The following is a 23,586-nucleotide window of genomic DNA, read 5'->3' as shown; positions in this document are numbered from 1 at the left end:
AAAAAAAGAAAAGAAAAATGAAAACTGGGTTCCTTGGTGGAAAAACAGGAATTGAAGAGTGGATTTGAAAAAGGATTAGCTGCCTAGGAAAGGAACAGTGTGAACTGGGCTCTTCTGAAAGCCCTCGGCATTTGTGAAGCAGCTCACCGAACGCTAGCGTGCTGGACATCGAAAGGAAGCGAAGTGCCAAAAGACCTGATTCTCATGTGAGCGCTGAGTGTCTCAAACCTGGCTCATATCAGCGCTGTGAAAAAAGGGGCAGAAGCGAAGCAGCAGGCTCCGCGGCCCACCGATCGTGTTCTTCGAAGCTAACTTTTGTTGTGGTCCCGCGATGCAGCTCACTTGGGGCCTCATCTAACATTAGACCTACAGACCATCTAACATTTGTGTACACCAACTTCGCAGCTTGTAAAGGAAAATGAAAATGGCATTGCGGGCCGAAGGGGTCCCAATACTATAACATATAATATTGCAATATATATATATACACATCACCTATAAAAAGTATTCACCCCATTTGAACTTTTTTACATTTTATTGTTTTGTTATTAAATGTCTTCTCTAATTAATTTAATACTGATCTGTGGCAATGTGTTTTCGCTTTGACGTTAAGAAATATTTTTATGTTGGTCAGCGTCACGAAAGCCTCATTAAGTTCTTTGTGTTGTAAAACAATAAAATATGAATAAGGTCAAGGGAAGTGAATACTTTTTATAAGTGCTATACATATAATTAAATTGTGTGTAATTATATGTATTTATATATCTTAAGGGGGGGTGGCGGCACGGTGGCGCAGCGAGTTTGGCTGGGGCTGCTCTCTGGTGGGTCTGGGGTTCGAGTTCTGCTTAGGCTGCCTTGCGATGGACTGGCGTCCCATCCTGGGCGTATTCCCTCCCCCTTCAGCCTTGCGCCCTCTGTTGCCGGGTTCGGCTCCGGTTTGCCCTTTGGGACAAGTGTTTTCAGGCAGTGCGTGTGTATATATCTTAATGTAGTAGAATTTCAAATGACCTGAGATTTCCTATATGACAGGAGCCACATTACATAGTGAATTTCAACTGTCAGGTCAAAAACTGTTAACTGCTTATGTATTCAATATGCTGTAAAAGCTTGACTAGATTTAGGACTGTCAAAATAACTGGTGTTTAGAAAGCAAAAGAAATTTGAAATTTAGATCAGCTCAAACAAATATTTGAGTTAATTTCCACACTGTTATTGTTACTCCTGTAAATCACTTCTCCTGTGCTCAGTATATGCTGTGTATTACACTAAAACATGTAAAAAAAAGCAGCAGTAAAACAATTAAAAACAAACTAGATGTTATTTGCAACAATCCTGTCACGGGGTCTGGAAGTCATATGCAGTAATAACAGTCCCAGGAAGGAGTAAAGGGGGTCCTTCAGAGCTGAGAAGAGGGGTCCGCTTCCTTTCCTCTCCTTCCGTCCAGCACAGTTGTGTCACACACTCGTGATGGAAGCTAAACAGTTTGATGGTTTTTGCAGTGTCTCGGGCTGGCTGGCTGGGGGTTCGAGGACTGTCCGGAAGGTGAAGGGCAGGGTGCTGGCAGTGCCCAGGTGCCCGGGGCTAAGGCCCGGGTTCTGGCGCCTGTTGCTCTCTACAATGCTGGATGTGTTGGAGGCCAGGCTTTCCCTAGTGCTGAGTAATACAGAAAAAGAATGGAAACCAAATGAATTTCAGAGCAGGCCTATATGTCTGTAATGTCACCCTTGATATTTGCATAAAGTTAAAAAAATCAGACCTAAGTATTTGACTTTCATGTACCTTTCATGACAAGTACGGAACTATGACAGATATGGAAGCATGGTAACCACATCCAAAGGCTTAAAAAGCAACTATTCAAACAATTCTGTACACAAATGTTACTAATATTACTTGGTATCTCCAGTACTTGAAAAACACACTCATTCACACTCATTGCCTAAGAGCATTTCTGCCTGTCTATCCATGACACAGTGCACTTTTGGTAAACTCTGTATGTCAGAGGGAATTTATATATTTGTAAGTAACCTTCAGATCTGACAGCAAACAGTATGTATTAAGTTCAAAAGTACATGGATTGCCAAGGAAACAGTCTATGCCAGTGTAAACTGTAATTCTCATGAATGACAGGCCTCTAAGTATGAACAGGTTGGCTGCCTGTCACGTATCTGCCTAGAAGCCTAGAAGGGGAGGGTATTGGTCATAGTGGTCATAGCTCAGCAACAATCTGGAAAAGGTCACCAGCGACATCTAATTATCTTTCCAGGATGAAGGGCAATGTTGATAAATACACATTTAATTATTCAGCTGATGCTAAATTCTCACAACCATGAATAGCTCAAGTGGGTTAAGCAATATTTTGGAATCTTCAGCCACACTGGAGGAATAGTTTATCAAAACTTACTGTATTAAAAGCCCTCTGTGTCACATTAAAAGACAAGTGACCTTTTAGAGACTCTTCTGCTGAAGAAAGCCACCCATCCTCCGTGTAAACTTGCCTGACTGTATCTTACCGTGGTGAATTAAATCCACTGTCCACCGTGACACTGCTGCTATCCATGCTGTCTAGACGGGCTGAGTGGGCCGACTTTTGCACATTTACATTTTCGTTGTCCTTGGGGGTGAGGAGGGAGAGGTTCTTCTCAAACCTGCGCTGCAGGTCTCGCTCCTTCTCGCGCTCCAGCAGCCACTGCATGGTACCGCCTCCTTCCCGGGCAGTGCCCTCTTCGGCCTGCTTGCGTGTAGCTTCTGAAGAGTCATCATCATCTGATACATTGTAGTAATCAAATGTGGCCCCGGGACCAGAGGCCAGCTCTGTGCCCTGCTGGACCGCTGAGCCAGGGGACGTCGATGACTGTGTAGGCTTCTCAAAGCGTTCACGGTCGCTCAGCATCTCGGAAGAGTTCACGCTCGGGGTCCTCCTCAACGTGCCTGATTTCGTGTAGCTGTTCTCTGCGTAATTCACACTCAATGTATTGTGTGGTGGCTTAAACAAAGTGTCTTTGCTGAAGATTTCCTTCCTTGTGTCCGTGCCCCCGGGGTCTAAGTTATGTTGGTGCGGCAAGCGTCCATTTGACGCTGGCTCTTGTGCCTGACTCACCATCGGCAGACAGATGCCATGCTGTCCTTTTGACGTCTCTTCTTTGTACTCCATCGAATGGGGGGAAGTGATATGGGGTGTCTGCCTGTCAGAGGGACTCCCCTTTTTGACACCATCTGATTTTGTGAAAGACTCCTGCTCAGATTTCCCCAGAGGGGAGTGCGCAACGTGAGATGATTCCAAGGCCGTATTGCCCTGAAAATAACCATCAGCTGTGGACTTAAGCAAGGAAGGCTTAAAGTCACTGTAGGTCAACAAATTGTCTCTGCTTTTGCTTTTCTCTAGTGGACTATAGGCTTTGGAGTCCTCAGAGTTGCCTATCTCAGCATCAGGCAGACAAACCTCATGATTAAACTTTGCAGCAGAAAGCACGATTCGCGTGTAGTGGGGTTCTTGAAGAGCCCGCAGAGTGCCATGGTCAGTGTAATAGCGACTCCTGTCCTCAAAGCATTCATAGTCTTCCCCAAAAGGACCTGTCCCTAGAGGGCCCCTGGAGTTGTCCATGGAGCGAGACCTCTCTTTGGCCTTGTCAGGCCTCTCGTTGCGAGACTTCCTCTCTTGTGTGTGGCTCTGGCTGCGGTGAACCTTGGAGTGTGATGTGCCCCTAGATGGTTCTGGGAAGGGCATCTCTGTCCTCCTCTTTGCTAACTCCCCTGACACATCCCATTCGGGTGTGACAGGGATGTGAGACTCAATGATGTTGGGATTGCTCTGGGCAAAGTACTTCCCCCTGCGGCGCTCCATACAGAGCACGGCATCTCGGTGGTCCAGGTTGGAGTCCACATTTGGGTCCTCCAGGGGGTCAGCTCTAAATGTCCGGGTCTTACTGTGAGATCGGGACTTTCCTTGTGGCTTGTGCAGGCCACGGCTTCGCCGGCTCCGGCCACCATGTTGGGCGGAAGAATTCGCCTTTCTGCGTTGGGCGCGCTCTTCTTCCAGCCGCTTCATCACCGCGGTGTGCCTCATCACATTCTCCACTGTCAGGTCTGGATTGATACGTCGGATGATCTCCATCTCTACATCCCGAGGGATGTTGTTCGGTGTCTCCTCGTCCCGCAGGGGCCACTCCTCCGGGGGGAACTGGGCTGAGAAGTTGGCCACATGCTTTGTTTTGTCCTTTTTGAAACTCAGCCTGAAGAGCTTCAGCCCAAACTTCTTGGACTGCTTCTCACCCGAGCTGTTTGCTTCTCTGTGCCGGGTAAGAGTATCTGTCTTGAAAGAGAAATTGAGGTTGCCCTTGCTCTTTTCTGGGGCAGCGGCTTGGTGGGGAGGGGGAGGTGAATAGGAGTCCTTTAGGTCCCTCGGTGACTTCCTCTGGAGAGTGGAGGCATGAAGACTGGGCAGATCATCACGGTAAGAGTTGAATGAGTCGCCCTGGTTTTTGTGATGGGCTCTATCCCTCAGGCAGCCTGAGGTGGAGGGTGTGATGGTTCCAGACTGTGGGGAGGTGCACTGCTGCTGCTGTCGGTCCGGGACCCGTTCATCCAGGTGATACCACTTACTGTTAGCTCTGATGAGTGACGGAGTTATGAAGTACGTTTGTGGCGTTACAACGAAGTATCCCTCTGGAGAGGGGTAGATCTTTCGTTCTCGCACCAGCATGTTTAGAGTGTGTCGGAGGACCTCCGTACTCGGCGTCGGGACTCCTGGGAGAAGAACATGACAGTCAGCAAGGTCATGTGATATACAACACAAATAGGGTTTATCCTCCAGTCTGGTCATGTGAATAACCAGCCAGTGCTTGCAAATCCTGTGAAATAATATTGAATACTGCAATATTTTGATGAATTGAGATTTTTTTTTTAGAAATTGTTTTGCAAAACTTTATGAAAGGAAGGAGGTTAGTGCAAGGAATATAACAATTCCCTCCAATTCTGCATTGCTCAAAAAATATTTTTATTGTTAGGTATTGAGAGTTGTGGAGGACACCGTGGTACAGCAGATAAAAGTGGTGCCTCAAAGTTCCTAAGCTGTTCGGTGGTGTGAGGATTTGAGTCTTTCATTCCTCCATTTCTCCCTTGTCTCGGAAACCATTCGAGCGGCTGCTATGAATTGGACTTGTACCATTGTACCGTTATAAGCCGCAAACCTTCCTTCGTGCGATTAACTATCTCCAAATACATTAAAAAAATCTGTTATTGACTTTTAAAAATGTGGGGCAATAGTTTGCTAATTGTTTTCATTTACTCTTATTTTACGAGTGCCCTTGCAGCATCTCGCACCACAGATGTTACTTCCTGTTTGATCACAGTGATACCTTTGCCCCCTCAGGAAAACTAAGCTCTTTCTTTCCAGCCATGTTCTCAGGAAAACCCCTACCTACCAAGGATTTTCAGCAATATTTAGTGAGATCCTTGTTTTAATTCCACAAGTAAAGCAATATTTAAGGCCAGTGACAGGTGTCACAGTGTATCGCTCTGTGTGTAAGTAATGGACTGCCATAAATTTACATTTATATTTGTTAATTTACCGGACACTTTTCTCCAAATATATCTCTAAAAGTCCCTCTATCTGATCCCAATACATATGTGTCTTTTTCTTGCCCACCTGAAATTACGTGTCTTAAACTGTTAATTGTCTGCTTATCTACATAAATATTGCACAGAATAGCAACTGAGTGCATGAACACTTGCTAGACAAAAATCACTGCAAAGAATAAGCCTATTAACAATACCAGCCACTTTCGTTTTGTGCAAAATTACAAACTTTACCCAATGTAATATGTTCCTAAATAGTCCTGAAATTATGAGAGACAAATGAATTCGTGAATCCAAAAAGAAAGTCACCAACACTGACGTAAGCACTAAAAGACAGCGTTGGCGATCCAGCCGTGAAAAACTGCAAGGAAAAAGAAACCATTGTTCAGTGTAGCCCCTTTTTCTCACAGTCACTATCACTGGTTTCTCCAACCAGAAATGGTAAATATAGTCTGATCTCATCCAGGTCTCCTGGGGTTAGGGGCGGAGATAAAGCAGGAATGTACAAGTCTACGTCTTTGTAGCTTCTATCACAGGAAAAGGGCCATTTGAACTTGAAACAGGTGCCCCCTCCTATCCCCTCACGAACACACATGCGTACGCGCACACACACACACACGCACACACACACACACACACACACACACACACACACACACACACCACCTGAAAGGATAAGAGAAAAGCTCTAACTAGTCAGGGTTAAGTGTTGCCAGCTATTACATCATACTAGTGTAGTTGCCATACTAACATGATGCAACCACAAACCATTTCAATAATTCACAAGAAAGAGTTTCTTGTGAATTATTAAAAAAGGGTTTTGACTTGGGTCCATCCATTTTAAAGTGCGGCGGAGCCGTGCTATGAAAATAGACGCGTCGGTGGCGCGGCTTCCAAGATGGCTTTTCGGCACTTGCCGCATCACCCTGGAGAAGCTCTACTTTTAATGACATATTGATGCGGTTTCACGGCGACGCGGCACAGCCGGGACTTCACGCGACGATACGCGGAAAGGCAGCAGACCAACGGCGGCATGGCAGAAATCATTTCCGTCTGGGTGCCCTTGATCAATAATTCATGGCAAATCGTCCTCGCTGCCCTTCGGGGAAACCTCTCTGCGTGCCTCTTACTCCAAGACACAGTGCTGCAAAGTGCCCCCCCCCCACTTCCCCGTGAGAGAGGGACCTGCCGCACACCCAGAGGCCCACATTAGTGTGGGATTGGCGATGGAGCTTAAGATGCCACGTAATAAAAGATAAAAGCCATCTGACCAACGGGGTGATCTAACAGCCAGCTGAAACCCCTAATACTTAAACCTGTCTGAAAGTTTGTTATAAAAGCCTTTAACAGGATCAGCACTCCTGCACCTTATCTTAATCCTGGCAAAAGTGCTCTTCATTTCCAGCGGATGGGTTTGCCCCACGCGCAGGTGAGGGGAAGGCACAGATCCGTCCTTCTCTGCAAGAGGCTTTCCTGCTGGACATAATTATTTTAATACTGGAGATCACTACGCGTAACAAACAAGTGGCGCTTTACACGTACTGTCACAATTCCTGTCTTTTATATTAATAACAGCTAAAATAATCATCTTTGCATAAATAAATTGGGGGTATTTGAATTATTCATCATTTATTTAGCAAATACTTTTCTCCAAAGTGGTTTACAACGATTTACCCGTTTATACAGAAGGGGCATTTTTACTGCATCAATTCAGGACAAGTACCTTGATCGAGGGTGCTACTGCAGGAGATGAGATCTGAACCTAGGTTCTTTGAATCCCAAGTTGGCAACTCGAATCACTATGCCCTCTACTGTCTTCATTTCAGCTGTTAAAGATGAATCTGCCATGGAAGTAGAGCACACCGAGTTCATCCTCTCATAACCAAGGAGCTGCTTCTGGAATGTGTGTATCGTCTCTGGTCTGTGTGACATGTTACGGTTCTGGACATTGATGCGTGGTGGCTTTCAGCAAGAGCAGTGATTGCAAACAGCTTCAGGCACTGCTAGCCGCACTGGACCTCTCTGTAAAATATGGGTGATATATCATTGCCGTTAATTAATTTAGTACCATAAAGGCTTTTATGGTGTCAAGAGTGTAAGCTGCAATGGAAAAAAGGTGCGGCGCCACAGCACCTTGGTTCTGAATGCAAATCTGGGTCCGATCTCTGATCGGTCTCTATGGAGTTGGCATGTTTTCCCTATGTTTGTGTGCTTTTTTATCCAGGTGCTCCGGGCTGCTCCCACAGTCCAAACACATGTGTCTCAGGTGGACTGGTGATAACTAGATTGCCCTGTGTTTCTGTATGTGTGCCCATGTGTGTGTGTGATCTGATACTAAATTGATCTGTATAAATGTGTGGATTACTTTAGTTAGTTTACTTTGGGGGTCTGGGGTTCGAGTCCTGCTTGTGGAGCCTTGCGACGGACTGGCGTCATGTCCTGGGTGTGTCCCCTCCCCCTCCAGCCTTACGCCCTGTGTTGCCAAGTTAGGCTCTGGCTCCCTGCAACCGCTGCATGGGACAAACGGTTTCAAACAGTGTGTGTGTGTGTGTGTGTGTGAGTTTACTTCAGTGTATTCAGCCCTGTAAGTTGTTTTGCATAAAGATAGGAGCTAAATACTCCTTAACAATAATTTGCTTGTTGATTTGGTGAAGGGTCTTAGTAAAATGTCGGGCGACACAGTGGCACAGTGAGTAGTCCTGCTGTTTCGCAGTGCCTGGGTGGTGCGAGAGGACGTGGGTTTGATCACCGCTCAGTCTGTGTGGAGTCTGCATGTTCTCCCGGTGTCAGTGTGGGTTTCCTCCGGGTGCTCTGGTTTCCTCCCGCAGTCCAAAGACATGCTGTTGAAGTTCCCCATAGTGTGTGAGTGACAAAGAGAGTGTGTTCCACTGATGTATGGATGAGTGACCCACTGTAAGTAGTGTATCTAGCAGTGTAAGTCACCTTGGTGAATAAGATGTGTGTGCTGATAACACTACACAGAGTTCACTGGAAGTCGTTTGGAAAAAAGTGTCTCCTAAATAAATTAATGTCAATGTAATTTTATAATTTTAATATTAAGACAACCAAGACAATTTGTTATAAGCTGCCAGGTTTTGTAGGTTCTGAAAAAAAATGATGTTGTACCAGTAATAATTTGTAGGAAAAGCCAAGTTCTGAACTGCATCCAAACATCCATGTAACAGATCGTGTTTTAGATGATTTGATGGCACACACTGAATGTTGGGTATCTGTATGATCATATAACATGACTTTGTGGATGTGAAAGCTGCACATAAAAAAAAAAAAATACGGCAGGAAAAACACTGACACCTTTGAACTGTGGTGTTGGAAGAGACTTTTTAGGACACCGTGGGCAGCCAGTAAAAACAGATGGATGTTGCCTCAAATCAACACAAATGACGAGACTGAGGTTAGCACACTTTGGAGATGTCATGAAATGGTCAGATTCCTTCACAAACAACTGTAATGCTTGGAAAATGAGGAAGAGGACGAGCAGCAACCAGATGGACGGACTCCATCACAGTGACAATGGACACACTACTTTGAACACTAGGGATACAAGAGAGGCCAGAACTTTCTAGAAAGGCTCTGCACATGCGGTCACTAAAAGTCAATATTTTCTCTGTGGCACAGAACAACAACCACAATGACATGGAATTTTGAGTGAACTTTTGTTGGTTAGATGTTGCTTTGTAAGGAGTTCCAGTTTTACAAAAAATATTTCTGTATTTTGGGCCACCAAAAGAATACAATAACGGTATAAACCAAAGAAAACAAAAACATCTTCAGGATTTAATTTTTCCAAAATATGATAAATACAGATAAATCTGAGGTCAAAAATCTATTCAGCTGTTATCATAATGATGGCTGACGTGTGACGTTGCATTCTGTAGGCTGACCTGTTTGGTTACAGCTGGAGAAGTGTGACCTGTGGTCAGTGCAGATGTTGTACCTGGGAAACAGGTGGCCAGGTGCTCCATCAGGGTCTCCTGCGTGACGGTCTGCCGAGCCGAATTCATGGCCGAGATGGCCAGGCAGAGGACCTCCCCCAGCGGGATGAACTGGGACTGGCCAACGGGAGACATGCTGAGGGGCGACGCATCACCTGTGGGGTGTTCAAACAAGGGTCATCCAGCCTTTTCTCAGAAAGACATGAGATCACTAGGTGCCATACATAATAGACATTTACATTTAGCTGATGTTTTTCTTCAAAGCAACTTACAATGTTAAGGTTATAATGTTTTACCCATTTATACAGCTGGGTAATTTTTACTGGAGCAGTTCAGGGTAATTACCTTGTTCAAGGCTACTACACTGTACTTACCCAGAGGTGAGGCTTGAACCTGCGACCTTCAGGTCACACTAACCACTGTGCCACCAGCTGTCCTGATTCATTGTTCACCGCCTCAGCAGTGAGAGTCCCAGTTTTCCGGACAGCACAGTGGGTAACGCTGGTGCCTCACAGTATGTAGGCTGTATACTTGGACATAGAATTAATTCCTGTCCAGTCTGTGTAGGGTTTACATGCATTCCCTGTGTTCATGTGGGTTTTTCCCCATTGCCCAAAAATCAGGTGAACTGGTGACTCTGATTTGCCTGTAGTGTGTGAGTGTGTGTGTGAGTGTGGCTTAAAGTGTGTGTTACATTGCTCTGATGTACAGTTGGCTAAATATTGGAGGGAGTTTAGAGCGGTGTATATCTAACACTGTAAGGGACCTTGAACAAGGATGTCAGGTCATACTGTTTAATAATCACTGTATACCAGTGCTAAACGCACGGAAAGCATCTGTCAAATGAATAAAAGTAAGCCTAATAAACATGCCTCATTCAACAGTCTAAACAAGTCGTAGAAAAACAAACCAAAAAAGAACCATTTGTGATGTTGATGGTCAATTAAATCAAATAAAATTATTTATTATGAACTATGTAACTATCGCACACAAACCATAATTAAAGACCGACTAGCTTATGACAGCCTAAATATCTTGTCAATCAACAATGTTAGGAAATGCTTTTTTGTAGTTCTACACCCGCAGCGAACGTTCGTATGGGATGCGAACCGCGCACCGTAAAGGATGCACTACTGCTCTGTTCAGGTTGCTCGGTACACTTTTTAAAATGCTGCTTCGAGATACGGAGGACTTTCAGCCAAAGACTTTGTCGCAGGAACACAAAGACACCTTTTTGTCACTTTTGTCCCTTGGAGCCAGTTGTTAATAGCTGACATCTCCTTCGCTGTCATCTGAGGAAAACGAATGGCTTGATGAGCAGCACCTCTTCAGACCTCCATACCACAGTAAAATTACTGGCACAAATTCATGCAGGATGTGCCAAAACATGCACGGTGCATTGCGGTCTTTGTTTTTTCCGTTTTTAGCTTTTTATCTTTTTTATTTTTTTAATAGCAACAACAGTCATCTTAAGACGTTATTTGAAAAATCTGTATTTATTCATTTAGACTGAAATCATTGGAAATGCCAGGAAAAATAGAAATCTATTGCAGCATTTGTATTATTTTGTTTCATATTACATTGTTATTTTTGGTAAGAGATTAAAGAAATTTTTTTATACCTGCAATGATCTGTGTTTTTTGTCTTCTTCTCGAGCAAGTGCTATCCTGAAAAATAAGGCTTTATACGGAACTAAACCATATTTGACATAAATTATGTAGGCACCTACCAGATACTGTGTGACTAAATACTTTCGTAGTTAAGTTAATCATAAAGGGAAATAAAGAATGTTACCCAAAACATAGTAAGTAGAATATTAAGGGATTCTCACTCACAAAAACACCTTACAGTCTGACTTGTCCTTGGTACTTCGGTCACAAGGAGAGATGAGACCGAAGTACCAAGGATTTGTTTTTTATCTCGGTCCTCAATTCAAAATAGGCAAATCTTTTTCTAAGAGATATTGTCACAATTCCTCACGTAATATTTTATTAGAATGGTTTTGTTAAAAATATTCAATCCAAAAATGTCAGAATAATTCAGTTTAATTTTAATCGAGGTTTGGGCAATGTTGTATAAATGGCTTCCTATATTTTACCCTTCTAAAATCCATTTTAAGAAATTGAAAATAAATACTGATACAAACTGCTCTTTTTGCAACACCTGCTCAGAAAATGTTCTGGAAGCCTTGATATTCACAGCCGTTCTGGAAAGACCTATATAGGTTCAACAGTGATCATCTGTGCAATGATTTTTCTTATTATTTAAAGATGTACTGCTTGCTTTCCGTAACGTCGGCAGGGGAGACAAAATGAAAATGATCTGATTAATCCTACTGTCTCCTCTGCAGAATTTCGTACTCATAAGAGTAAATTTAGTAGCAAAAACCTCTGCGGTATTTCATAATAACATCAAACAATGTCTCGGTACTAACTTGATGATCTAACGGTAACAGTGAAGCCCTACAAACTATTGAGTTTTTTGAGTAAGTTCTACAGTTATTTCAAGCTTTTTTGTGAGGCAGTTATTCCCCTGGCATTCATTTTTCTCTTTGTTCTGTGTTTGTTTTGTTAAAAAATATAATAATAATTAAAAACAGAGAGTGGAGGAAATGACCTCATTCACACACGCTCTCCCACTAGGAGCCACCCAGACAGAAAAGTGATGTTTGACATGGTTGTTGGTTCTGATCACACATTTCCAGACAGCGAGAGCTCAACCTGATGTCCTTCCGCCTTCCCATCACACCAATGCCAAGGTGCGTATCAAGGGCCTGAGCAGCCTGGGGGGGGGTCTACGGAAAGGAAGCGCATTCAGCTGACCCCTCATGATCATGGCTCAGCTTTCCCTGCCAAACAGTGACCACGCATTGAACCTGTAACCCTCTCAGTCGGTGTCTGATCCCCGTTCGCGGACGCATTCCTTCCTGAAGGCGAGCCCTGACAGCTGAGCGTGCGGTCTGGCGCTATTGCACGGAAGCGAGGGGGGCCAGGTTTGCTGGAGGGGAGGCACACGCGGAAGACGTTCCCGGCTCGGTCGGCTCGAGACCCGAATGCCCAGCAGCGCTGAACACACCGTCAACAAGAGGAAAAAATTCGCAACGGCCCGATGGCGCACGATTCCGCGCTGCCCACATGCTTCCAGCTCAATGCTGTCATCTCGCCCTCCCGTGTATTTCAAGGCAACACGTAACACATCAGAAATAACGCACATGAATCGAGGCAGGTGGAAGAGAGAGGGGACTGAGAGAGAAATAACATTTGCAGTACCTTGGCCTTTTCCGTGGACTCTGTCTAATCCCAGCAGGTTCGAAAGCAGCTATGTCGCGGAAGCCGTCAGACAAACAAGCATTCACTCTGGGGCCTTTCCCAGCATGCTCTAGTCCACACAAAGGCAAAGGGAGGTGTGACCAATCATATTGTGGCTAGGCATGCTTGCTTTTGAAAGCCCCTTGCTCGTAATGCCCACTGACACACAAGCTTGTCGACGGCCCGCTGAACTGGTTGTTATGGCAACGGGCCCCGGCTGCAACACTAAGCTTTTTGTGCTGGCTTGTTCGAACCCGTTCGCTTGCTCGCTGGCTGCTAATTACAAATTAAGGCTGTGTTTGTGCGCTACAGCCATCAAAAGCGTGCTCTGTTATCTGGGAAACAGCAAGCGGGAAATTTCCAGCCTTGCTGCGACTCCCGGAGGGGGTGTTGGCGGGGGTTGGTAAAGGGGACTCCTTTTGTAATCTCATTAGAAAAGGACCAGGGCGGCCATCTCTGGTTCGGGTGGGGAAGGCTGGGTTGGGGGTCAAAAATCAGGGGGATGTGAAGAGTCTGAGGACTTCAGAAGCCAGCACAACAGTGTTAATGTTGTACACGGGGTAAGGAATAAAAATGGGGTTTTAAATTAAATTTTCTAGTCACTCCTGCCAATTCTCGCAGTGGGTTGGACCACAGTCCTGCTCTCCGGTGGGTCTGGGGTTCGAGTCCCGCTTGGGGTGCCTTGCAACGGACTGGCGTCCCGTCCTGGGTGTGTCCCCTCCCCCTCTGGCCTTACGCCCTGTGTTACCAGGTAGGCTCCGATTCCCCGCGACCCCGTATGGGACAAGCGGTTCTGAAAATGTGTGTGTGTGCCAATTCTCAGCCTCACCTACATTGCATTACACAGACAGACCAGTGAGGTTGAGAGCTTGTGGCTAAATGCAAATATGGATATGAGATCTGATGAAAAAAAGATAGGATGGGGGTCAGTGCTTCTATGTGTTTGAGCAGCTTTTATTGAACATTTACGAAAACTCCTTACTGCTAAGAAAACTTCCCAAGGGCTCTTGCAACAAACTGTCAGAGATACTAAAGGTATAAATCAATAAAATGTGAAGAGAAAATGAACAATAGCATTACAACATTAAAAATAATACTAATAACCTGCAACCTTGTGTGCCCTTATTTCCAAAACTCCTCTATATTTGATTGGATCTTGGATAGAGGAACACTGCTATTTGACCTATGCACATCCCAGGGGAGAACTTAACACTAAATTAGCACTAAGATCTCTAGAGGAGATCTTAACACTTGATTTTATCAGTTAGGCAATATTAATGACCACATTCATGTGCTATCAAGAGGCTTGTGGAATTTTGGTACATTTAATTGGGTAGAAGGAATGTTAAACCAGATATGATTTCACACCAAAGGTGTTTCCAATTTTTTTTTCACAAAATTCTTACATCTAGTTTTACTGTAACCACAAATTTGATGAAAGAATAATTCAAGCATATCAGGTTGGGGCAGTAGGTAGTGTAGTGGATAGACCTTTGACCCAGGTCTGAATTCCACTCCCTGCTACAGCACGCTTGAGGTACAAGGTACTTACCCTGAATTCCTCATCTTAAAAAAAAATAAATAAATAAATAAATAAATAATAATAATAATAATAATAATAATAATAATAAGAAACGACAATTGCCCAGCTATATAAATGAGTAAATCATTGTAATTAACTTTATGAGTGGGAAAAATAATGAAAAAATCAAGCAGCAAATAATTACATTTTCAAACTTAGCAAGTTAAAGTTGGAATTTTATGGCATTTAGTAGACTTTTTCAACACTTTTATAAGCTTGACCAAGTTTATCTCTTCTTAATCGCAAGTTCTGATGCCTGTTGGCGCAATGGAACGATCCTCATTTCACACATCAATCACTGGACAAACTTGTTCAAACACAAGTTCTAACTGCAAAGGACTGAAATGAGACGTTCAGAATGCCTTCTTTCCGCATGCTTGTAAGGTGGTTTGTACTTATAGACAACTGTCTCCTGGTCTTGATTTTTCTTCAACAAGTTATTTGCCGTGCTGACAGAGGCCTTGTACAATAAGGAAATTAATGACTTCCCACAATCAGTTCCTAAAGATCAGATCAAAAATAAATTCTCTTAAAAAATAAAACAAAATAAAGATAAAGTTAACAGTTAATTTACCACTGATTTAAACATGGAAAATAAGCCACAAGAGATTCACCTATTTCTCCACCAAACATGCAAAACTGACTGACCGACTGAAACCGCTTGTCCCAAACGGGGTTGCGGCGAACCGGAGCCTAACCCAGCAACACAGGGCATAAGAACGAAGGGGGAGGATACACACCCAGGACAGGATGCTGGTCTATCCCAGGGCACCCCAAGCGGGACTCAAGCCCCAGACCCACCGGAGAGCAAGCACAGGCCAAGCCCGCTGTGCCACCACGCCCCACATGCAAAGTTATCAGAGTAAATGTAATTAAAACCAGAATACTGCACCTTTAAATCCAGGCTTAAGACTCACATGTTGAAAAAGACTTATACCTAACACAGGATATCATTATTGTGACAATTTATAACCCTTGAAGTTCCTCTCTGTTGTTCTATTTATAATGTGTCATCTGAGGTAAATGAGTAGCCAATATAACAAAGTCACATGTAATGATATTCTATTTCAACGGAATTCTCTATTTTACCATTTCAAGCTTTAAACTGAACTACATTAAAAAGGGTCCTCAGCTCCCTAAAAGTGGAACAAGGCTGTAGTTTCCTTTGTACTGAAAATCACCATAACATTACTTCAGATTAAACTTATGTCCATACTTTTTCATCTTCAGAAATATTGGTGATGGTGAGCCACTGAACATTCAGTTCAGCTCTGTAGGAAACAAAACATCTGTTGATAATTAGCTTAACTAAATCTAGCAGGCTGAGAGCCATTGGCAGAGATGCTGTTCCACTCTGTTCTCTCGTGCACACCCTAAGCCGTCTGACTTAACTTTATATATAAATCTTTAACAGTGTTCTGCTTTTACCATGTACATTCCCATTATTCTCCTTTGGACTTTAGATGAGCAAATACAGTAATCCTCTCATAATGCTTGCTGGTTCAGATGAACTTTGGGCAGACGTATTTATTCTTTGGTGAGATATGTCTCTAATTTTAAGTGCAAGGACTAGTCATTTGTACTGTGGTCTGTGTGACATTTATGGCTATACAAGACCTTGAAAGGGTGGAGGGGGTCAATGAGTGAGGATTATGGTCTTGCATGATTGCATACATGCATGCAGTTATTAATATAGTAATGGAAACTTAAGGAAACCCCCTACAATATGGTTTTATTCCAGTTTTCTAAAAGAGGATTTAAATCGGCCAGAGCAATATGCATCATCATCAACAACGCACGCAAACCTCATTCGCAGCCGCAGTGTGTTTCTTCACCCTAATAAACAAAGTCTCACAATAAAAAAATCCACAGACCAATTAACCATAATGCTAGAAGCTAATATTCATATTCTGACAGTGGTTTTTAGTTTTTACTTGGAATTTTGCTGAACTGGAGAGGCAAAGTTGAACATATTGGCCTTAAACCTATATATAAAAAGTACAGACACCTTATAAACTGGTTAATTCTGAAGAATTGTTTACAGAGACAATTTTACTTTCTTTAAAGCTTTGCTGGAATCTGCCTTAGTGTGACTTTGTACTCTGTTGTGACAATTTAGCCTAGATCTTGTTAAGTAGAGGTTCATTAAATACTCAACCTAGTGTTACTTCATTACTGAATTCGACTGGTTCAGAAATACTCTTATGACCCACAAGCACTTCACCAACAGCACCCAGATCACGCAATGTGCAGTAATATCTATCAAAACAACTCCGGTGAGTGGTTCTGGAAATGGCCCAGTCCAAAAATACACCCTTGAGATTAATAGGTTTGTCTTCAGCCCCACATGGCTGTCCTTTGCGGCACACCCGCTCCCAAAAAGTAGTAAAGAGCTGATTAGTAGGTGAAGTGGTGATGAACCCCTGTGCCTGAGTGTGGCTCATAGCAGGTATGGCGAAGTGCTGGAGTACAACTACAACACATCATGTGGTGGTGGGTTTTCGCCCGAGAGTGAAGCGGAGCAGAATGGAGGAGACAAGCAAAGCCAGTCAGCCGTTTGCAGGCGTCGGGTTAACGAGTTCATGCTGTCCCATCATGCACCTCTCCTCTAATTCCTCTCCTGGAGCATATCAGCCCACATGTCAGGGACAGATGATGCCTACTGGATGAGAAGACGGAAGAAAGCAGAAAAAAAATGCAGCATGCACAAGGGACGTCTTCAACAGCTCAAGCTTAGACCAGAGCCTGGGCCAGGTTCAAAGTGTAATCATATAATTTTTTGCTGTTTCCTACTCTCGATGCTGCTGATAGCTTTTAGAACAACAAAGTCCAACTATAGTCAAATGTTTTGATAGGCAGCAGCACAGAGGCAGGGATCAAACTTGAAACATTTAGTTTTATAGAAAATTTTTTAAAAGTTACATGTAAAACATAGTCATCCATTTATGGCAGCCATGAAAACAATAGTCTTGAAATCCAAGGATAGATCCATAGAAACTTTAGAAGTCTCAAAAGAAATTGGACAGAATAGGTATAATTTAAACTGAAATATCATTGGAACGGAATAATATCCAGACATATATTGACACTTTGTTTCTGTTGCAGAGTAGATGAGACAGATTTAGAAACTCCAACTTCAATGAAGTGCTCAAGTCTTCATCAGCTTACAAAAAAACTCACCCAGAATAATGATGAAGTAGGATGAGGAACTACAGAGAGAAAATTTGGAACACTGAATACCCCGTGTACGCTCACGGAAAACAAGCATAGTGGTACACGTATCCAAATATACCTGCTGAAGATGACTCATAATGAGTCATCATGAAAATAAATAGATATTTTAGCACAAGCAATTACTACAGTACACTGAAATAATATTTCCCATAGATTTCACTCATAAACGATGTGTTCCTGTTCATAGTCATGATTTTTGTATTATATATATGGATAAAAAGCAGAAGTGAATTATGACTAATAAAAAATAATACTGGTTTTCTGACTGTAGTTTTTCAACAACAAAAAGTCAGTCTGAACAAAGAGATAACACAGTGAAAATGACACAGTCATGAGCGTGAAAAGACACAGCTGTAGGACTGGTGATAGCTTGGTTCCCTGAGCCACTCTACCCAAAGAATAAACAGCTGTATACATAATAAAAAAATTAATGGTCAAGAACATATAAAAGCAGTTTCTTAGACATATCTTCATCCAGATTCTGAAGCCTGGAACTCCTCTCAACCCTGCCTCTAATGTTCGCTGGATAGTCCTTCAACCTCAGCCCACAGAACATATTTCTCTGCACTGGGGTCAATACCTCATGGCCGCACTAAACATTTACAAGCAGATTTTAAATTTATGGATGTGGCAGATGTTTTTTTCCAAAGTGACATACAACTGAAGGTGAAGACAAGTGCATCCCACAACAGAGGACTGAGATACATACACACTGTTGTGACAGTGATCATATTTCAGTAGCTCCTCAATGAAGTGACACATACACAATGTCTACAACCACTTATCCCGAGGAGGGTCACAGCAAACTGGAGCCCAACCCAGCAACACAGGGCGCAAGGCTCGGGGGGGGGGGGGGGGGGGGGGGACACCCAGGACAGGACACCAGTCTGCTACAGGGCACCCCAAGCAGGGCTCAAACCCCAGACCCACCAGACAGCAGGCCCTGGCCAAACTTACCGTGTCCCCCCCCCGAAGTGACATATGAATAGGAAAATAGATAAAAAAGTAGCAGGTTGTGAAGGTCTAACTTAGAAAGATTTCAGGAGCTTGAGGGAAAAGAGATGCAGTTTGAGACCCTTCTTGAATATTGGGTGGGACTTAGCAGCTCTGACGGACAGAGGGAGATTGTTCCACCACAATAGGGGCAAAACTGAGAACATACAGACTTTTGAACGTTGTGGATCCCTTGTGAGTTGAACCCAAGTGGGACCAGAAGACCATAAGTACAAGAGCACAGCACTCTCGCTGGGGCATAAGGAATGATCAGGTTCTGTGGGTATCAGAATATAAAGGTATAATGTTTTGGAACTCCAAAATCTTAAAATTTTACTTATATTTATCTTTCATTTCTTTGAAAGATCTATAATCTTGATCTATTTATACCCTATAGAAATGCTTCTGCAAAATTGTGGTTCTCTTGTCTAGATATTGTTTGCAGCTGAATCTAGTCAAAGGAAAGAACGGCAGGATTCTGTTAGAACATAATTTTTCTTTCTTGACATCCTGTTCTGAATGGCATTAGTTTGCCAAGAATCAGGGAGGATCTGCTCCCTCTCTACTTTAGTTTTTGGTATCAGTGCAAATTTGAATTGAGGTACAAGCTTTAACTTGTGTCTTTTTCATACTTACAGTGTACACTTACAGTATACAGGTACTTTTGGGGAATTACTCCAAATGCACTAGCAGGTGACTAAAAAAGATGTTGTCTAAAAACTGTTGGATACATATTAAGCATTCCTCAGGGCTCAGATATTTATGATATGTGGAGAAGTACAATGGAAGCCATCTCTTATCAAGACCCTAAAAACCATGGAATTCTGAATGTCAGGCTTCACAGATAGAAAACACTTTGCAGAACAAGGATTTAAGGATGTCATCTATGTTGAGTTCATCGTGGAAAAAGTCCACGGTTGTCCTGGATGTGTCCCCTCTCCCTTCGACCTTGCGGCCTGCGTTGCCGGGTTAGGCTCCGGTTTGCTGCGACCCCGCTCGGGACAAGCGGTTGTGGACATTGTGTGTGTGTCTTTTAATATCTATTTGCTGAAAGCAGCACAAGTGTCCATTCAGTTCTCTCCTCATTGAAACCAGCAAAGTGACCAGCACTGGGCAGAGTTAGTGTCACCCCTTTGTCCTAGGATTTTGCATTCATCCACAGTGGCCGTGTCATTTCACCTTTGACCCAAGAGGTTGCTAGGAAACAGAAAAAAGCACTGAATCAATGCGGATTTGGCAGCCCTGGTAGTGCCACCATTCAGGCCCCGTCTATGGGCTCCTTCGAGCTTAAAATACACCCTATTCTCTTTCTGTGCATAAGCAAACCGATTTTTTCTGTTCTCAGTCGAACCTTGCATCCATTTTGGCTCCAGGGCACAGGAAACTCCTTCTGCCATCGCCACAAACAGGCTGCCATTCAACCGCTCTCGGAGCTGCCCGTACTTTACAAAAGCCTGTGAAACAAAGCTGACTTTGCGACCGCGGTGCAGGGCCCAGCGGTGGACGCGGATTGCCGCTTGCTGAGCCCCCTGCAGCAAGAGGACGGGAGGGAGCGGACATGGGCTGCTGCTCGTAATACTGCACCGAGGCCTTCTTTCACACTCCCCGCACAATGGCAATGGAACTTGTGCCGGAGCTGGCGGACGTGACCAGCATGTGGAAGCACGAACGGGCACATTGTGCCCGTTCACACGGCCGCTTTGTCCACGAGTAAAGATTTCAGACACAGCGCTCAAAGCTGAGCTGCGCAAATCAACACCATAAACATCACGCAGCCATCAATAAGTCTTGCAGGCAGACACAAATGCATACGTTAAGAGTTGCGTTGATATTTTGGAGAGTGCGGTGCCCGCGCCAGGCCCCTGTGTCCAGTGCCACGTTAAGCCTTGGAACCCAGAAGGTGCGGTGCTTTGTACTTTATTGTTGCAGAACTTCCCAAATGACACATTTCTCACAACCGGTCGCGGTCAGGGGACACCTATTGTTTGACACTCTCGAGCTCTACGGTTGACTGCTCCTCACTGAGAGAGGAGAACAGAAAAGGAGAGAAGGAGCGAGGTGACAGAAAGCTAAAATTAGAATCTCCTCTCGCATCCATTTGCTTCACGCAAACCAGCTCGGAAGGTCTTCGTGGTTTACTGACCACACGCGTCACATCTAAAATGCACTGCTGCGAATATTCGCTTCACTTATCCCAAACTACCGTCACTTACGTTTCTTCATTTAGCTGACGCTTTTCTCCAAAGCAATGTACGGTGTTCAAGCTACTTACCGTGATTTACTCATTTATACAGGTGGGTAATTTTTGCTAGAGTCATGCAGGGTAAATACCTTGATCAAGGGTACTACGGCAAGAGGTGGGAATCAAATGCGGGTCCATCGGGTCCAAAGGCAGTGGCCTTAGCCGCTGCACACCTTGCTGCCAGGTGCCGAGTTCGCCAGCAGCAGAGCCCATTAGGTATGCTTTCTTCGCGACCCGGAGATTCTCCAAGGGAAGCGGATCGTTGGACCAACCTGACGCCGTGTATCCCCGAGGTGGCTGGGAGACGAAAGGCAGAGGGAGCTGCCTGTGGAGACGGTAGTCCTTCTCACTTCGAGACCGGGTGCGCTCCGAGGCCCGTTCCGAGGCCCGCTCCGAGAAGTCAGAGCTGGGCCAGGCCCGGCGGAGGTTGCTGCTGCGTGTCTTCTTCATGACGATGGCCGCGGAGGGCTACCGGAGGCCCCCCGCTGTCCCCACATTGGCTGGGCCCCTCACCTCTGCTCCGAGGGCACGGCGGGGATCATGGCGGGCAGCTACTGAACCGGCAACCTCCCACTCTCCACCGCTCGGTCTCATACACACAGTCACGCACCACTCACTCATACACATGCACGCACGCACACTCACTGACACAACAGCCCCGGTACGACAGCTGATGCTGACTCTGCCTGGGATCCAGATGGGATATGATTCCGAGTTCCTCTCCTCTTCTTGATCTGCTCCGGTTCTGTACGCGTCCCACAATGCATTACACTGCACTCGCGATCGGTCTCCGATTTATAGTTTCCAGGTTCACGTGCGCGGAGTAGCACGTTATGTGGCTTCTCGGCTGCAACGGGGGGGTGGTGGGGGATGGGGGGATGGGGGGAGGCAGGCGAGGAATTGGGGGAGGGCGATTTGGTTGGTCCGAGCAGGAGGTGGTATTGTGGGGGGGGGGGTGGATTTCGAGCGCTAAGGACCCCTGGATTCAAACAATAGCTCAATTCAGCCCAGGAGCACCGGGCCGACGGGGAGCAATGCACACAAAAGGCCCAAAAAAACAAGAAAACCCAGCAGTGCCGTCAGTCGCGGCCCGACAGCACAGGGGAACGAAGCGGAGTGTCATTCGCCGTCTTGCCGCAACCGCCGATGCGGCTTAGTCCTCACAGATGGTAAGGGAGGGCAGCCGAGGGGGGGGAGGGAAAGATTAAAAGGTGGCGGAATGAAAAAAGAGAGTCTTTTTCAGTCGAATAAAATCCAAGCGGGAAATCGACGAAGCTCAGCAAGCGGAGACATGTTCGTGACAAAGCCGTCTCCTTTGATGCCAGCGATGCGCAGCGAAGGTGTCTGCGTGTGCGTGTGCAGCTGCTAGGAAACCGTGTGCGCGCACGCGCCTGCGTGTGCGTGCGTGTGTCCATGGCGGAGCAGCAGGGAGCGACACGGAAGGCAAAGCGACATCTCAGACGGCGCTGTCAATACTGCAATCAATCAGTCCCCGGCATGCGCAGAAGAGATGGCAACCGGTGCTGCGGTCAGGCCCCGGCTTCGTCTTTCCAACCGTGGATGCGGGCAGCTACGCAGCCGCGCAACTCCGGGCTAGCGGCGTAACCACCTTAGGCCTCGTATGCGGGTCCCCATTGGACGGTGGGTTTTGCTGCAGAAGTGACCTTCAGGCTCTCCGGGCCACTGGATCAAAGGTCAACCAATAGGATGGCATTTCATTTGCATACAAAAGCTGCCCAGCATTTGTCCGAGCCATTGCCCCTCCCCTTTTCAGAGAGAATGTGGAAGAATTAATAAACACTTATATTCTCTGGTACAGATATGCCACTAGAGCATGCCGTCTTTGCAGAGCACTCATCTTGTCCCCGTCTTTCCCTCTTCTCTGCATTTGGCTCCGCCGGAGGATCAGCTGCGGTAGAGTTCCTCCGGAAGGCAACTAAAGAGACGCGTGGCACGGCAGAGGGTTTTGGGGGACACGACAGGACAGAGTGGACCTCTCACAGAGAGCAGGGACCCAATCACACGGGCCCCAGTGTGCAGCCCCACAGCAGCTGTTCCACCTCGCAGCCAATCGCTCCTCGACAGCTGCCTTCCCTCCTAACCAGGGATGAAATCACCGCAATTGGCACTGGCAAAAACGCTGAATTATTAACCGCGCGCTATATATGGAACATGTTAAGGGAGAGCGAGAGAGTTCAAATATAGTGCAAATCGAAAAATGGGAACAAATGTGCACGACAACATAGTTAACGGCACCTTCCTTTCAACATATCAAGGGTAGTGTAAACGTATATTATTACAGGAGGTACTGGGGAAAAACACGCATCCCTTAAACACAGTACTTCTCATCAGAATGTGTGAAAGACCATCATCTCAAAATGAGCAAGACAAACTGTTACACAAAGTGACACAAGGTGTCCCGGCCAGTTAAAAGCGTATAAATGACACATTTTACGTGAAGTTCACATAGACATTCGGATAAAGTTACTACATAGACTCCAACCTGTCTCAATTCTGTTGAATAACACACCTAAATGTCAATTTGGATCACAGAGAAAAATTCAGTGCAAACAAAGCTGCTGCTCTGTGTGTCAGTGAAGCCAAAAAAATTCCCCAAAATTCCATTCCTCCACAATGTGAGAACAAAGCTGTCGCTCATGTACTGTATTTCATGTTAAACTGTGGATTAATCGATTAATA

General features: G+C 45.0%; 1 protein-coding gene across 2 annotated transcripts; it reads right to left on the bottom strand.

Moving 5' to 3' along the window:
- Positions 1-918: 918 nt before the first annotated feature.
- LOC108925956 (storkhead-box protein 2-like) lies at positions 919-22,923 on the bottom strand. 2 transcript variants are annotated; one of them, XM_018738345.2, is made up of 4 exons: positions 21,159-22,923; positions 9,530-9,682; positions 2,511-4,743; positions 919-1,653 (listed from the first exon to the last, which is right to left on the bottom strand). In XM_018738345.2, exons 1-4 carry the CDS (start codon positions 21,334-21,336, stop codon positions 1,455-1,457), a joined length of 2,763 nt encoding a protein of 920 aa, XP_018593861.1. In that variant the 5' UTR covers positions 21,337-22,923; the 3' UTR covers positions 919-1,454. The 2 variants fall into 2 exon arrangements, with proteins under 2 accessions (XP_018593861.1, XP_018593862.1); XM_018738346.2 differs by lacking the exon at positions 21,159-22,923 and adding an exon at positions 12,797-13,493.
- Positions 22,924-23,586: the final 663 nt, after the last annotated feature.

Source organism: Scleropages formosus, chromosome 3, assembly GCF_900964775.1.
Source record: "Scleropages formosus chromosome 3, fSclFor1.1, whole genome shotgun sequence".
Taxonomy (NCBI): Eukaryota; Metazoa; Chordata; class Actinopteri; order Osteoglossiformes; family Osteoglossidae; genus Scleropages; species Scleropages formosus.
This window is presented reverse-complemented; position numbering and strand designations above follow the sequence as displayed.